Source organism: Nicotiana tomentosiformis, chromosome 7, assembly GCF_000390325.3.
Source record: "Nicotiana tomentosiformis chromosome 7, ASM39032v3, whole genome shotgun sequence".
NCBI classification, from domain to species: Eukaryota; Viridiplantae; Streptophyta; class Magnoliopsida; order Solanales; family Solanaceae; genus Nicotiana; species Nicotiana tomentosiformis.
In genome coordinates, this window is record NC_090818.1 from 52,434,021 (window position 1) to 52,450,167 (window position 16,147).

Sequence of the window (16,147 nt, forward strand, 5' to 3'; positions counted from 1 at the left end):
TCGGAGGTAAGGGGCCTATTTGCCCGAAAGACTATATATATTGTACAGATGGCCACAGGTTGGCAATATGATACCGGTTAGCTACCGGGAGAGACCGCCATTGCTAGCATTTGGTTGGGTATGTCATGCATTTACATCAATATATATGTATTCACGACATACGATTACACGAGCATACCATGCATATTTTATTACTATGAGGTCGGATGTCGGCCATGGAGGCTATCAGAGTTTCAGTGTCAGGTGGTATCTTTATTACCTTTTTACATCAGCTATGTATGATTCTACTTTCTGCCTTACATACCAGTACATTTTTATTCGTACTGATGTCCCGTTGCCTGGGGACACTGCATTTTTGTTTCGTGCGTGCAGGTCCAGGTAGGGACTCTGATCGACCCCTCCGCTAGGATTTCGGGGTTCAGCTGTGAGTTGGTAAGCTCCACCTCTTCCTGGAGCTTTCATAGGATGGTTACTTTTGTTGTACAGTTTGGGTATAGTTGGGGCCTTATCCCGACAGTGCTTATGACACTCTTAGAGGCTATTGTGGACACAATATTATGGGTTTCTTTTTGCTGCTTTCAGTCTCCAGCCCATAGGCTTGGTATGTATATATAGGTGTGTAGGCATGTATGTCTTCAGTCGCGGCCTCGTCAACCAGCTAGTATTTTATTATTTTGGCTTGTCTACCTATGTTTATATGGCTTATTGTTATTCATGTCATAACCTTACGGTCCAGGCTTAGTATTTCAGATGTTGTGCTGCCCGATATGTTGGGCCCCCAGTCTAGTTAACTAGTATGTTTAGTGGCTAACTCGATCGAATACAGTATCGAGTGCCAGTCGTGCCTCCCCTAGTTTGGGGCGTGACAAACTTGGTATCAGAGCAGGTCGTATCCCAGGGAGTCCACAAGTCGTATCTAGTAGAGTCTTGCTTATGGGTGTGTTATGCACCACACTTATAATCAGGAGGCTATGAGGCATTTAGGAATGGTTACATTTCTTTCAATTAATAGATCGTGCTATAGAGCGAAGTTATAAGAACATATGAAATCTAAATCGTGCTTTGTGTTTCCTATCTAATAGGCTACCTACGCTCAGGAGATGGCACAGCGAGAGATAGGTATGGATTCGGGAGAAGGTACCAGTCGTTCCCCACCGGGTCAGAGGGATAGATTTCCCTTAGAGGCTCACAGTGAGTCTCTAATACCCCTAGTTTCAGCTTCCCCAGCACTTGTTGGAGCCCAGGGAGATGCAGTACCCCCAGCCTCACCAGTTCCATTGGTACCTGAGGCAGCTAGAGACACAGGACCTCCAGCACCTATTGTTCCCCCATCAGAGACTGGGGAGCAGGGGATGAGGGAGGCTGTTCAGTTGCTGACTAGGATGGTTTCTATTCATGAGCGACAGCTAGAGTCAGGAGCAGATGCCCGGAGAGATCGGATAGGAAGCTCGACGGTACGAGAGTTTCTTCACTTGGCCCCTCTATTATTTACAGGATCCAGTTCCACTGAGGATCCCCAGGACTTTATAGACCATATGTATAGAGTATTGAGGGTGATGCATGCCTCTGTCACCGAGGCTGCGGAGTTGGCTTCTTTTCGACTACGTGATGTAGTCGTCCTCTGGTATGAGGCATGGGAGAGATCTAGAGGACCTGATGCTCCGCCAGCAGAGTGGGAGGACTTCTATGAGGCTTTTTTAGCCCATTATTTGCCACGGGAGGTTCGGGAGGCCCGTCTTGACCAGTTTCTTAGCCTAAAGCAGGGGGATATGAGTGTGAGGGATTATAGCCATAAGTTTAATTCTTTGGCAAGGTATGCACCAGATATAGTACGTACCATGAGGACTAGAGTTCATCATTATGTGGATGGTTTTGGGGATCATCTGATTAGAGACTGTAGAGTTGCATCCCTATCGGATGATGTAGATATTTCCCGCATACAGGCTTTCGCTCAGACTACAGAGGACCTTTCCCGTCGGATTCGTGATACTCGCAGGGATAGGGAACAGAGTAAGAGGGCTCGTACTATGGGGTCTTATAGGGAGCCACGAGTTGATTTTAGGCCCCCACTCCATCGATATCCACCTCAGTCAGCAGGTAGTTTCCCACCGCAGATGCAGGGCCAGCGGTTTGATCATTATATTCAGTCAGGACCGGGGCAGAGCTCAGGCCAGCCTGAGGGCCGTCGACAGGAGCGTTCTGCACAGATGAGACAGCTTACTCCTCCATGTACTCAGTGCGGTAAGCTGCACACCGGGCAATGTAGACAGGGTTCGAGTGCATGTTTTCATTGTGGGCAGACATGACATTGTATTAGCCGGTGCCCGGGGTTAGGCAGAGGTACACCAGCTCAGCTTTCAGGATTCACAGCAGCCTCTTCGCCCTCAGTCCGTGCTCCCTGACCAGGTCCACAGTCTACTCAGGGCCGTGGTAGGGGGAGAGGTGGAGGAGACACTTCAGGTTCTAGTGGTGGCCAGAACCGCTTTTATGCACTCACAGGCCGACAGGATTCAGAGGCATCCCCAGATGTTGTCTCAGGTATATTGACAATACATTCTCATGCCATTTATGCATTGATGGATCCCGGCTCTACATTTTCATATATTACTCCATTTATTGCTGGTAAGCTTGACATGAGATCTGAGTTGTTGCCACAGCCAGTTGAGGTGTCTACGCCAGTTGGCGACTCTATTGTAGCTAATCATGTCTATCGAGATTGTACAGTGTTAATTAATGACCGTCCAACCTCTGTTGATTTAGTTGAATTGGTTATGCTAGACTTCGATGTCATTATGGGTATGGATTGGTTGGCAGCTTGTTATGCTAATATTGATTGTCGTGCAAAGTTGGTCCGATTTCATTTTCCTGGTGAGCCTGTCCTTGAATGGAAAGGGATATAGATAAGGAGCCAGTGACTCTTTAGTCGGTTCCTATTGTGAATGAATTCCCGACGGTATTCCCTGACGAGCTTCCAGGAATTCCCCCGAAAGGAAAATCGATTTCGCTATAGATTTGCTTCCTGATGCGCAGCCTATATCCATTCCTCCCTACAGAATGGCTCCTGCAGAGCTAAGGGAATTGAAGGAACAACTGAAGGACTTGCTCGATAAAGGCTTTATTAGGCCAAGTACATCCCCATGGGGTGCTCCGGTGCTCTTTGTTCGAAAGAAAGATGGGTCCTTGCGGATGTGCATTGACTACAGGCAACTAAAAAAAGTCACTATCAAGAATAAGTATCCTCTTCCATGGATTGATGACTTGTTCGACCAGTTACAAGGTGCTAAATGCTTTTCAAAGATCGACTTGCGATCCGGTTATTATTAGCTACGAGTCAGGGATATTGATATCCCAAAAACAACATTTAGGACGAGGTATGGCCATTTTGAATTCCTTGTCATGTCTTTCGGGCTTACAAATGCCCCAGCATCCTTTATGGATCTTATGAACCGGGTATTCAAACCATTCTTGGATGAATTTGTGATTGTGTTTATTGCCGACATCCTGATATATTCGCGATCGGAAGCCGAGCATGCGGACCACTTGCGAGTTGTATTGCAGACTCTCCAGGACTACAGGTTATATGCTAAATTCTCTAAATGTAAATTTTGGCTAACTTCTGTAGCTTTTCTTGGTCATGTTATTACCGGCGATGGTATCAAGGTTGATGGCCAAAAGATTGAAGTTGTGATGACTTGGCCGAGGCCCTTGAATCCGATAGAGGTTCGTAGCTTTTTAGGCTTGGCAGGGTATTACCGAAGGTTTGTGGAGGGATTTTCCTCTATCTCTGCACCATTGACGAAACTGACACATAAGGGAGCTAAGTTTCAGTGGACTGAGGCATGTGAACAAAGTTTTCAGGAACTAAAGAAAAGGCTTACTACGGCACCTGTCTTGACTCTTCCGGATGGCACCGAGGGTTATGTTGTATATTGTGATGCCTCGAGAATTGGCCTAGGTTGTGTTCTTATGCAGCATGGTAAGGTTATCGCGTACGCCTCCAGACAGTTGCGAAAACATGAACAGAACTATCCTACGCACGATCTTGAGTTAGCCGCAGTTGTATTTGCCCTAAAGATTTGGCGGCATTATCTATATGGGGTTCATATTGATGTTTTCACCGACCACCAGAGCCTTCAGTATTTATTTAAACAGAGGGAGCTGAACCTACGACAAAGAAGATGGCTAGAATTACTAAAGGACTATGATGTTGATATTTTATATCATCCAGGCAAAGCTAATATTATTGCTGATGCCCTTAGCCGGAAGTCCATGGGCAGTCTAAGCCATGTTGAAGCTAATAAGGTCAAGATGACCAAATATCTATGCCAGCTAGCTAGTTTGCAAGTGTGTTTAGTAGATGCAGAGGGTGGACGCATTCTCGTTCAGAATACGGCAAAATCTTCTTTTGTTACTGAAGTGAAAGAGCGACAACACGAGGATCCTGAGCTTATAAAACTGAGGGAAAGTATTCCACAGCAGTGACAACCTTTATTTGAGCTAACTGGAGATGGAGTCCTTAGATACCAGGGCCGCTTATGTGTACCGTCAATAGGAGAGCTCCGTGCCAAGATTCTTTCGGAGGCCCATTATTCTAGATATGCAGTTCATCCCGGAGCGACAAAGATGTATCGGGACCTTCGACAGATCTATTGGTGGAATGGAATGAAAAAAGATATCGCGGAGATGGTAGCCCAATGTCCCAACTGCCAGCAAGTTAAAGCCGAACATCAGAGGCTTGGAGGCCTAACTCAGTATATTGAGCTTCCATTATGGAAATGGGACATGATAAATATAGACTTCATCACTGGTTTGCCTCGCACTCCACGGAGGTATGATTCTATTTAGGTAATTATTGATAGGCTTACAAAATCTGCTCATTTCCTGCCAGTCAGGACGACATATTCAGCCGAGGATTATACCAAGCTTTACATTCGAGAGATTGTTCGCCTTCACGGAGTGCCATTATCTATTATCTCTGACCAAGGGGCTCAATTTACAACATATTTTTGGAAATCTTTTCAGAAGGGTCTAGGCACGCAGGTAAATCTTAGCACCGCTTTTCATCCGCAAACTGATGGACAGGCAGAGCGTACTATTCAGACAGTTGAGGATATGTTACGTGCCTGCATGCTAGATTTTAAAGGAAGTTGGGATGATCATCTACCTCTTATTGAGTTCGCTTATAATAACAGTTTCCAAGCTAGTATTCAGATGGCTCCTTACGAAGCACTATACGGGCGAAAGTGTAGGTCGTCGATCGGTTGGTTCGAGGTCGGGGAAGCAGAGTTTCTAGGTCCTAACTTAGTCCAGCAAGCAATGGAAAAGGTAAAACTTATTAGAGACCGGCTGCGTACAACATAAAGTCGGCAAAAGTCTTATACAGATGTTCGACGACGAGACTTAGAGTTTGATGTAGAAGATTGGATTTTCCTGAAAGTATCGCCTATGAAGGGCGTCATGCAATTTGGAAAGAAGGGGAAGCTCAGCCCCAGGTATGTTGGACCGTATAAGATTATTCGGAGGATTGGTAGGGTGGCGTACGAGCTTGATTTGCCTTTAGAATTGGAAGCAGTCCATCCCGTGTTTCATGTATCTATGTTGCGGAAGTGCATTGGAGATCCTTCACGTATTATGCCCATTGAGGATATTCACATTGCTGAAGACTTATCTTATGCAGAGGTACCAGTAGTTATTTTAGATCGGCAGGTAAGGAAGCTTCGAACTAAAGAAGTGGCTTCCGTGAAAGTGTTATGGCGAAATAACAACATCGAGGAAATGACATGGGAAGCTGAGGAGGAAATGAGGAAGAAGTACCCCCACCTATTTACGACTTAAGGTGAGTCGCATTTAAATAATTGTCAATTATTTCTTTACAGCAACTTAATTGGATTTTAAATGACTTGAAAGTGCAATTTAAATTTCTTATTGCGAGATAGCTATACGAAGCCTAGTAGTTGGAATCTTCAGAATTTGATTTATGCTTTGCAAATATAATAAATATAGCCTCGCAAATAACGTATTAGCGGACAAGAAATAAAACCAAAGAATTGACTTGACCCATTCGCGGACGAATGTTCTTAAAGGGGGGAGACTGTGAGACCCCAGGTGTTTCTCTCTTCTCTTGCGTAATATACGTAACGTGGCGTGGTTATATTAGGTATATATGATTGGGTATAGCACATTGGGAGAATAAAACTAAAAATGTGTGGTAATATCAAGGAACTAAACTAAAGCTTTAAGTCAAAGGAATCCCTTAAATAAAGGTTCATGGTTAAAGAAATGGCTCGGGTGAAAGGCATTGGTATCGTAGTTGAAGTATTTTACTATTCTGTTACTAGAAAGACCTTCTGTGAAAGGCATTGGTATCGTAGTTGAAGTATTTTCATGATGCTATTAGGTTGATATTCCACTCGTTCGGTTAAAAAGGGTATTCGACATCTATATATGTTATTTTGTCGGCTTTCTTAAATATATGTCCATATATATGAATTCTTATTCGTCTTTGGGTTGTGTGACTTAAAAATAAAGGTATTTAGTATTTGCGATCAGTCCTTCTTCCTTGTTAAAGTGCATTTTAAAATCTCTAAAGTGACACGTCGATTTTTTTATGTTTAAACTACTAAAATATTTGATTTTTTTTGAAATACTTTCTTTTACTAATTATCAAGAAATCAGGTATAAGGACTAAGTGAAGCACCTTAAGCTTTTTATGAACATATTCAGAGTTAAGTTATCTTTCTAAAAGTCGAGTTAAGTTTTCAAACTTATTAAAAAAAATATGAGGTTCCACGAGACATTTGAATGCGATACGAAGGTGATTATGAGATTATGAGAATAAGAGTACCAATAAGCCAAGGTTGGCTAAGTTCTTGTTATGGCCTATTATGTGCATTCAAAGTTCATATCATACATGACATATTATGCATGGACTTCGAGCTATAATCGGAGGTAAGGGGCCTATTTGCCCGAAAGACTATATATATTGTACAAATGGCCACAAGTTGGCAATATGATACCGGTTAGCTACCGGGAGAGACCGCCATTGCTAGCATTTGGTTGGGTATGTCATGCATTTACATCAATATATATGTTCATGACATACGATTACACGAGTATACCATGCATATTTTATTACTATGAGGTCGGATGTCGGCCATGGAGGCTATCTGAGTTTCAGTGTCAGGTGGTATCTTTATTACCTTTTTACATCAGCTATGTATGATTCTACTTTCTGCCTTACATACCAGTACATTTTTATTCGTACTGATGTCCCGTTGCCTGGGGACACTGTATTTTTGTTTCGTGCGTGCAGGTCCAGGTAGGGACTCTGATCGACCCCTCCGCTAGGATTTTGGGGTTCAGTTGTGAGTTGGTAAGCTCCACCTCTTCCTGGAGCTTTCATAGAATGGTTACTTTTATTGTACAGTTTGGGTATAGTTGGGGCCTTATTCCGACAGTGCTTATGACACTCTTAGAGGCTATTGTGGACACAATATTATGGGTTTCTTTTTGCTGCTTTCAGTCTCCAGCCCATAGGCTTGGCATGTATATATAGGTGTGTAGGCATGTATGTCTTCAGTTGCGGCCTCGTCAGCCAACTAGTATTTTATTATTTTGGCTTGTCTACTTATGTTTATATGGCTTATTGTTATTCATGTCATAACCTTACGGTCCAGGCTTAGTATTTCAGATGTTGTGCTGCCCGATCTGTTGGGCCCCTAGTCTAGTTAGCTAGTATGTTTAGTGGCTAATTCGATCAAATACAGTATCGAGTGCCAGTCGTGCCTCCCCTAGTTTGGGGCGTGACAATAACTAAGTATAAGACTGTATGAGATCTTAAGAGTATAGGTTTTTGGCTACTTAAACTTTTACTTTATTGGTAAGTGTTCGATTCTGCCACCTTGTAATCTTTTTTTCCCTCTCCCAATTTCTTTTTAAGTATTAAAAATATAAATAAAAGACAAACATTAATGGCATGTGATTAAGATTTCTTAATTAAATTTTAATTATTGACGATGCAATTGCTATTTAGGCAATACTAATGTTATTAATATTTATTAAATTAGTATAAATATGGAGTGAAATTAATTTTAGAAACTACCTTTTAGGTTTGGCTTTGAAATATTAACATCTCTTGTTTTGTTTTGATTTTTTATAGAAATTCTTCTAAACTTATTATCATTAATATAAAAAATTATGTTTGAACTAAAATATCTATCTAGACCAACCTAGAAACTTCAATTTGATTCCTCAAAAACCTTCGCCGGAACAATTCTTCAACCAAGATTGCCAATTTTTTTGTAATAACAAATAAAATAAAAAAAATGCCTGCTCAACAAATATCAGTGAGTTTTCGAAATAATATTATCCTTTTAGAAAAAAAAATCTTTTTGTGTATTGGTACAAAAAAAGACATGACACGTGGACTATCAACAAGCTGACGGGGCATGACATATGGAACATTGATGTAAGGACAAGTGACACTCTTAATTAGACGAATTAAAGAATGCATAAAAGGCACAGGAGAAACACTCACAAGATTGTTTAAAGAAAGAACCAGACCAGACAACTCTTAAAGGAGAAACATGAGCGAAATGAATGAAGGCCGCAAAGAAGGTAAGATACACGAACTTGATGTAAATAAGGAAGGAAAATCGGTATAGTTGTAAGGAATCTTTAGTCATAAATGTATTCGTTACGGTAATATATGATAACGAACAATCAATACAATTAATACCATTAGTAAGTCCAAATTAAGAATGAGAACCATTATAATTGTACGCTCTTATATAAGGACAGAAATCTCATTTGTAATTATAGGTTAAGATTATTATTGAAATCCACACTATTATTCTTTGTTTATTTCTCCAAACTTTAAGCCTTAATTTTGGGGAGTGATTATTAGTTCATTTCTTATTTTTCTTTGTTGATCATTTCTATTTTTTGATCTATTCTTTTAAAATTGGGGAAAAAGTGAAGTAAGTCTTGGTTATCAATAAATATTGACTTTGAACCAAAAATTTATTTTTGGTTCCAAAAATTTGGTCAAACAAACTAGTATAAATTTGAATAAAATCTTAATAATTGAGGATGACATAGCTAATCCAAATATTATTACCCTATCTTTAGCAACCTTTGTCTTTGTGCGTCTTCTTTTTCACCCAGCCTTTGCGTGCTCAGAGACAGAGTCAGCCTTTGGACGGTGCCATTTGCTGACTTGGACTCTCTTTCTCTCCCTCTGTGTCTCTCCCTCTCTCTCCTCTCTGATTAGCTGATAGTATACATTCCTATATTTGTCTTTCAACACAGCTTTTTTAGCTTTTTCTAACTTTCAAACCATCACCCACCCCTCTCTCTCTCAGAGCAGTGAACAATTCCTGTCTTTACCGTTTGAATTTTCTGCTTCTCTCTATCTCGGATGTTGCAACTACCCATGCTTATTTTTTTTCCTCTTTTCACTATCCAAACACTTTTTCCTTTCATCCTAGTCTCTGCAAAATTCCTTTCTTTTTTCCTTCTTGGAGATTAAAGACTAGAAAGGAGTGTTTGGTTTATGTTGTTTAGTAAAAGTATTGACTTTTGGACATCCGTTTAGTTGGGTCAACCACTTTCGCCTATTTCTTCAGAATTTACTGTTGCCATATCGACCCTTTTGGGATTCAAGAGATTGACGATTTTTTTTCTAGGGTTTATGGATGTACCCTTTTCCCCCTCTTTCGTACATGATTAGGGCTCGAGTTATCATTAGGTAAGTTCTTTTCCCTCTTTACCCTTTGCTTGCCTACTTTTTTTAACCTTTGTTGATATTATTGTTTTTTTTGTTGTTGTTAAATTTGCTAAATTTGAAGTCCTTTTTAGACTTGGTGATAGAATTTGGTCCGTGTAGTTGCTCTTGTTCTGGTTGGTAAGTGGTAATTGAGAAATGTGACGATTTTTCTTTTTGTCGTACTCACATCTCGTGATGATTATAAATTAAATGATAGTATTAGTTTCTGATTAGATATTTTTGCGTTATGTTTTAAATTTCCTCTAATTTTATGAGCTTCTGGTTGAGGCATAGTTGTTGTGTAATTTGTTTTATGAGTTTCATAAGTTTGCATCCTTTAGTAGGATTTGATGCGTTCCACTCACTAAGTTGCTATTTTAACCTTTTAGAAGTAGGTGATATGTACATATGCAGTTTTATGCACTAAAATGATTTTCTTGCTTACTTTAACTATTTACCAATATCAGACTTCAAATTTAGTTGACCCTAAAAATGTCGAGAAGGCACGTTTGTATATGCAACTGATGCTGATTGCGATCTTAGACGGTGGAGCGCTGAAATGAGTGGCGATCGTCTCTGGCGTAGTGTACAGTGTCAGTGATAGTTGTAGAGGTATTTGCTTTTGTCCACTAAATTGGCATCTGTTTCTCTGTTTGTTTCACTTCCAAAAATGAATGTGTAGGTAGCTAATTGCAATCCATGATGCTGGATACACTTAGAGAAACTGAGTTTTCTAGTTCGGAAAGTTTCTGCGTTGTTTCGTGTGGAGTTTATTTGATTTTACATTCACATGCTGATTGGTTATTCTTATATCCAGGAGAATGTCGGGCTATAACAAAGTTTAATTTTCGTTGCCATTTTGTGCCAAATAGAATTGTAATACATTAGCCTTGCTATATCTCTTGTGTAATCTATTTCAGCCTTGGCATGATTCGCCACAAAATTACAATATGACTCTAAGACAAACACGGTGCAAAATGGGTTCTGTCAGAAGAAAATCTTATTGTATTGGGAAGCATTTGAAGATTTGATTACTCCAATTTAATTGTTAAAATCCCCGAAGAAAGCCTCAATGCAATATTTGCATTAGCATGTCGTGGCAGAGACAATTTCTTCAACGGGATTTTGACATCTTCATACTTTCACACCCTCAGATACACCAAAGCAGAGTTCAATATAGTGGTTTTGCTTTTAACTTGAGAAGTACGGCAACCAAACTCAGCGTGAATACTTTTGATTTCACTAATGACTTAATGTAAGTGCTAATCTAAGGTGGCTTATCATTTTCAAGTCAGTTATGTTTTTGTCATATAGGAAACTTCGGAGGTTTTAATAAGTGGTGATATGGCGCTTTCAGTGTTTCCAAAGGCGCGCTTAAAGCCCTAAAGCGAGGCTCAAAACATGTTGAGCGCTTCGCCTCGCTTTGTGGGCGCTTCAGTGTCCCATCAAGGCTCTTAGGCATACTTTTCCTTGCCCAATGAGTGTAATCCTGAAAAGTGTCTACGCGACACTGAACAATTGATATTTCACTTTATCGTAATGTTTTTGTAATTTTTTTGTCCATATATTTGTTATTCATGCTTATAATTATTGGTCTTGGACTACATATACATATTTTTACTTTATCTCCAATTGCGCATTTTTTCATTAAAGCCCACGCTTTATTTGCGCTTTGCGCTTAAAGCCCCAACCGGCCTTAGAGCTTTTCTGCGCTTTTCGCCTTTGATAATACTGGGTGCTTTTAGTGGCTAGAATTGGAGATTAGAGTGATCGATTTTGAGGAATGAAGTACATTTTATAAACATGCACCCCATGTATACAGACAGCTGTCTGAGTATAACTTAACATGGCATTTTCCATATGAAAGAAAAGTCGAAAGCAGTCTACTCTTCTCAATGTGGCAAAAGGAAAGTGTCTTTCTATTCATGCAGCTCAAAGGAGCAGGAAAGAATGCTTGATAAGATTTTCATATCTGTGGTTTGTTTCCCTATGATGTGCTGTGAAAGGCACAAGGGTGCTAGTATCTGGGTAGTATACTAACACATGCTACAGGCAAATAAGCCGTTGCAGTGGCTGGTGGAATGGATGAGTATCTATAAGATTGGTACAGCGCACCTAGTTGAAGCAACTAAATGGCTTTTACACATTCGTCCGAAAAACTAGAATAATGGTTTTTGAGTGTTAAGGTCAAAGGATGCAACATTTCAACCTGGATGGGTCAACCACAAGATTGATGGTTGAATGTAGTGGACATGTGATAGTTTAAGACAATACCTGACATTTAATTCTCTTTATTGGGTGTTATTCTAGATCCTCACCTGTATTTTACATCTATGTTGCATGTACGCGTGTACAATTACAGGTACAAATCCCATTAAGTGCGCTTGTAACTTTTTGGTACGCGTATGTGTAGTCTTTTCCAATTTGTACTGTAATTTGAAGAATCTGCATGACATACCAATGCCATGTCACACCTGTTTGACATGTGTATGACAAGGCAAATGAAAGGATCCATGTAACATAGTTGGCCATGACAGATCATTGATGATTGACCTAGTCTAATGTACCACCATCGTGTTCTCATCCATTATTTTGCAGTAAGTGGATTCTATCATGGCAAGTTTTTTTTTGACAATCTCAAACATATTTCAGTCTTAGTAGTTGAGGTCTTGAGGAGGAATAATTTAGCTGCAGTGATGAACTAAGAATGTTGATTGATTGGTTCTTGTAACATCTTTTGGTAGATAATTGTAGCTTAAAACACATTGAATTAGGTTTCAATATCCTTGGGGAAGGGGATAGGTGCCATAAGGAAAAGAATTTCAACTCATCTCCATAAGTTGAATTTCTCCATCGTCTTGAGTTCTTGGTTTACGCTTTTCTAATCTTCCCAGTCTCAGCACTGCTTGAATGATTTTGTGTGCTTGCTTTTCAATGTATGTGAATGGACTATAACATGCTTTCCAAAGCTGTACTCATCCTATCTGTACTATATTTCAATGAGGAGAATAACCAAAAGGGGAATCAAATGTTAAGATTTTCAAGTAGGAGGAGGGACTCATATTTAACTATAGCTTGTATTGCATGATGACCACTTGTAAACTGATGTATCTCGAGCTTCTATATTATTCTTATCTAATAGGTTGAAAAACTCTGACTGTGTTTTTAATCACTCCCAGTCAACTTTTCTTTGCTTTTCTTGGTAGGTGATTGAGTCAAAAAGATCAAAATATGGTTGCAAAAGACCATAAAAAACCCACTGGATCTCCTAATGTACAAGTTGGAGAAATAGATACAAGTGCACCATTCCAGTCTGTTAAAGATGCTGTTAACCTGTTTGGGGAAGGTGCTTTCTCAGTGGAAAAACCAGCAATCAAGAAGGCAAAACCTCAGTCCGCAGAGGTATATGATAATGTGGTTCAAATATGTATCATTATCCTGACTGGAAAAGTTAGATGTTTTTATTGCGTCTTACTTTATCCGTGCTGCTTGTAGTAAATGATCGTTTTATGATTAAGATTGATTATTAACTTATTATACAAGGAAAAGTGAGAGAATGAACTTCTAATCCAAATTTCCTTTTGCCTAGTAAACACACTAATATTCTTGTTATCAAGTAAATTATAAAGATTTGTGCATGCACGCATCTCCATCTATTCATCAAAGTTTTGTCCTGTATATGCATCCTTGAAGCACCTTCTTTCTTGATTAATTTAAAAGTTTACACAACGGTAATTAATGACTTGGGTAGTGTGTATAAAAAATATTCTGCTTCATTTTTAGACTTTCAGAACTTTTTCTCTTTGGAGTACTGAATGTAATAGGCATTAGGTGCTCTGAAGTGACTGAATACAGACTATTTTAATCTAAGCATTGGTTAGTGTCAGGGTCTGCAACCAGATAGCCTCACCTTAGTACCATTATTTTTTCTTTCTTTCAGAGGGTATTGGCAAAGGAAACACAGCTTCACTTGGCCCAGAAAGAGCTAAACAAGTTGAAGGAACAGTTGAAAAATGCTGAAACTACAAAAGACCAAGCACTCACCGAACTTGAAAGGGCAAAACGGACTGTTGAGGACCTCACCCACAAGCTAAAACTTGTCTGCGAGTCAAAGGATTCAGCTATAAAGGCAACAGAAGCAGCAAAGAGTCAGGTTAACCAACTTGAAGAAGCAATTGATGGCTCTGTTATTGGGAATGATGGTTCTTGGAAGGTGGATCTGGAAACTGCGAGAGAAACGTATATGGCTGAAATAGCTGATCTTAATACCGCTAAACAAGAGCTTAGGAAAATCCGTCAGGATTGTAATACATCTATGGAAGAAAAAGCTGTCGCTATTGAGCAGGCAGCAGAAGCTGAGCGTACTGCGAAAGCAAACGTGGAAAGAGCTCGTGAACTCTCCAAGGAAATAGCAGCTGTCCAGGAGTCAATTGATCAGCTAAAACTTGCCTGTGTGCAGGAGCGGGAAGAGGAAGCAAAGATTTATGCTGAAAAGGATGTTCAGAAGCAGTCCTACAAGGCTAAACTTGAAGAGTCAGCAGAGAAGTTACTTGCGTTGAGGAAAAAAACCAATGGGGATATAGCCAGGAGTCTGGAAGCACAATTGGCTGAAACAACATCCGAAATTGAAGCTCTGCGAAAAGAGATGGATAGCACGAAGTCTTCTGACCTTGATACAGTGACAGCTGTTACTGCAGAGCTGGATGATGCTAAGGAATCACTGCATAAAGTGGCAGAAGAAGAGAGCACTCTGCAGACCTTGTTAGAGACCCTTAAACTGGAGCTGGAGAGTGTGAAGAAAGAACATTCTGATCTGAAAGAGAAGGAGGCGGAGACAGAATCACTTGCTGTGGGTCTGCACATCAAGCTCCGGAAAGTCAAATCTGAGCTCGAAGTAGCAGTTGCAGAAGAATCCAGAGCAAGAGGGGCTTCCGAAGAAATGATCTCTACTCTCCACCAGCTGACCTTGGAGACTGAAAATGCCAAGCTTGAAGCTGAAGAGATGAAAAAGCAAGCAGAAGAATTAAAGAGAGAAGCAGAAGCCACTAGAATGGCGTTTGAAGAAGCAGAAAAGAAGCTTAAAGTGGCGATGGAAGAAGCTGAAGAAGCAAAATCAGCTGAGGCTGGGGCTCGTGATGAAATTAAGATTTTATCTGAAAAGAACACGACTGCACGTTCCTCAATGTCCGAGTCTGGTTCTCGTGTCACTTTATCAAAAGACGAATTTGACTCTTTGAGCCGCAAAGCTGAAGAATTTGATAAATTAGCAGAAATTAGAGTGGGAGCTGTAATAGCTCAGGTAGAGGCTGTGAAAGCAAGTGAGAATGAGGCCCTCAAGAAGTTGGATGCTACTCAGAAGGAGATTGATGATATAAAAAGTGCTACTCAGGAAGCATTGAAGAAGGCAGAGATGGCAGAAGCTGCCAAGAAGGCCGTAGAAGGGGAGCTTAGAAGATGGCGAGAACGTGAGCAAAAGAAGGCAGCCGAGTCAGCTTCTCGTATTCTTGCTGAACAACAGATGAACTACGGATCATCTCCTCAGGGTTACAGAGTTGAGAAGGAGAAGCCATCGGAGAAGTTCACGGAGTCACATTCAAAGATGCACCCACCACCAGTGGAAACCTGGAAGCAAAGCTCACATGAGCAGATAACAGAATCGCGCAAGTTGCAGAAAGCAAAGACATCTGTGTCAAAGAAGAAAGTATTGATGCCTAATATCAGCGGCATTTTTCACAAGAAGAAAAACCAAGTAGAGGGAAGTTCTCCTTCATATCTGCCTGGAGAGAAGCCTGTTTGGTAGCACTTTGCCAAAATTGTGTGGTGGAGAGGAGCCGGTCTATATGCCATGTATTGTGTATATCTGAAACCTGTGGAACGGCATTTTCTTTTTCCTTTCACTTTTGGTATTTATTTGTGTGTGTGCAAGTAAGTTATTAAGAGTTATATGCAATTGACTCGCATAAATAAGATGCTTACAAGACTCTTTTCTTGACCATCCTCAACTTCCACGGAAAAGGTAAAATATATGCACATCAAAATACAGCTTACAAGTCTTTTTCCCCCCTTTTATGTTACTTGCTCCTGCTAATATCTGTGTTCATTTTTTACTAGGAATGATCAATAAGAGAGTCTTGTTTAATACTAGTAGTATTTATCAAGAAACATGTTGGGTCAACGAAATTGATCTAATCATATAATTTAACTGATGGCTAATTAAAACATTAAGCTCCCTAATAGCCATTAGAAAACCGATGATATACATGGGTTTGTTGTGATACTCTCATACCAAATAAACGTTGAGGGACTTAGGGTAAGACGAGATTACGTCAAAGCCCTGTAAGACATTTTCAACAATTGAAGCACTGTAATTATCTTTTTAGT

At 40.2% G+C, this 16,147-nt stretch overlaps 2 protein-coding genes across 4 annotated transcripts; both read left to right on the forward strand.

Moving 5' to 3' along the window:
* The first annotated feature begins 1,100 nt into the window (after nucleotides 1-1,100).
* Nucleotides 1,101-4,482, forward strand: LOC138895605 (uncharacterized). The gene is made up of 3 exons (XM_070180313.1): nucleotides 1,101-2,241; nucleotides 2,407-2,868; nucleotides 4,229-4,482. Exons 1-3 carry the CDS (start codon nucleotides 1,101-1,103, stop codon nucleotides 4,480-4,482), a joined length of 1,857 nt encoding a protein of 618 aa, XP_070036414.1.
* Nucleotides 4,483-9,148: 4,666 nt separating this feature from the next.
* LOC104112320 (WEB family protein At5g55860) lies at nucleotides 9,149-15,761 on the forward strand. Of its 3 annotated transcripts, none has more exons than XM_009622199.4 (4): nucleotides 9,149-9,748; nucleotides 10,234-10,378; nucleotides 12,973-13,168; nucleotides 13,707-15,761. In XM_009622199.4, exons 3-4 carry the CDS (start codon nucleotides 12,998-13,000, stop codon nucleotides 15,564-15,566), a joined length of 2,031 nt encoding a protein of 676 aa, XP_009620494.1. In that variant the 5' UTR covers nucleotides 9,149-9,748; nucleotides 10,234-10,378; nucleotides 12,973-12,997; the 3' UTR covers nucleotides 15,567-15,761. The 3 variants fall into 3 exon arrangements, with proteins under 3 accessions (XP_009620494.1, XP_033516185.1, XP_009620496.1); XM_033660294.2 differs by lacking the exon at nucleotides 10,234-10,378 and adding an exon at nucleotides 10,687-11,021; XM_009622201.4 differs by lacking the exon at nucleotides 10,234-10,378.
* Nucleotides 15,762-16,147: the final 386 nt, after the last annotated feature.

What these genes read in the sequence shown, in the direction of transcription:
- LOC138895605 (XM_070180313.1), top strand. Translation starts at nt 1,101, where the DNA reads ATGGCACAGCGAGAGATAGGTATGGATTCGGGAGAAGGTACCAGTCGT. An exon ending in TCCTCCATGTACTCAGTGCG is followed by an intron (nt 2,242 to 2,406) that starts GTAAGCTGCACA and finishes CTCCCTGACCAG; the next exon opens with GTCCACAGTCTACTCAGGGC. An exon ending in GGTCCGATTTCATTTTCCTG is followed by an intron (nt 2,869 to 4,228) that starts GTGAGCCTGTCC and finishes TATATCATCCAG; the next exon opens with GCAAAGCTAATATTATTGCT.
- LOC104112320 (XM_009622199.4), top strand. Translation starts at nt 12,998, where the DNA reads ATGGTTGCAAAAGACCATAAAAAACCCACTGGATCTCCTAATGTACAA. An exon ending in CAAAACCTCAGTCCGCAGAG is followed by an intron (nt 13,169 to 13,706) that starts GTATATGATAAT and finishes TCTTTCTTTCAG; the next exon opens with AGGGTATTGGCAAAGGAAAC.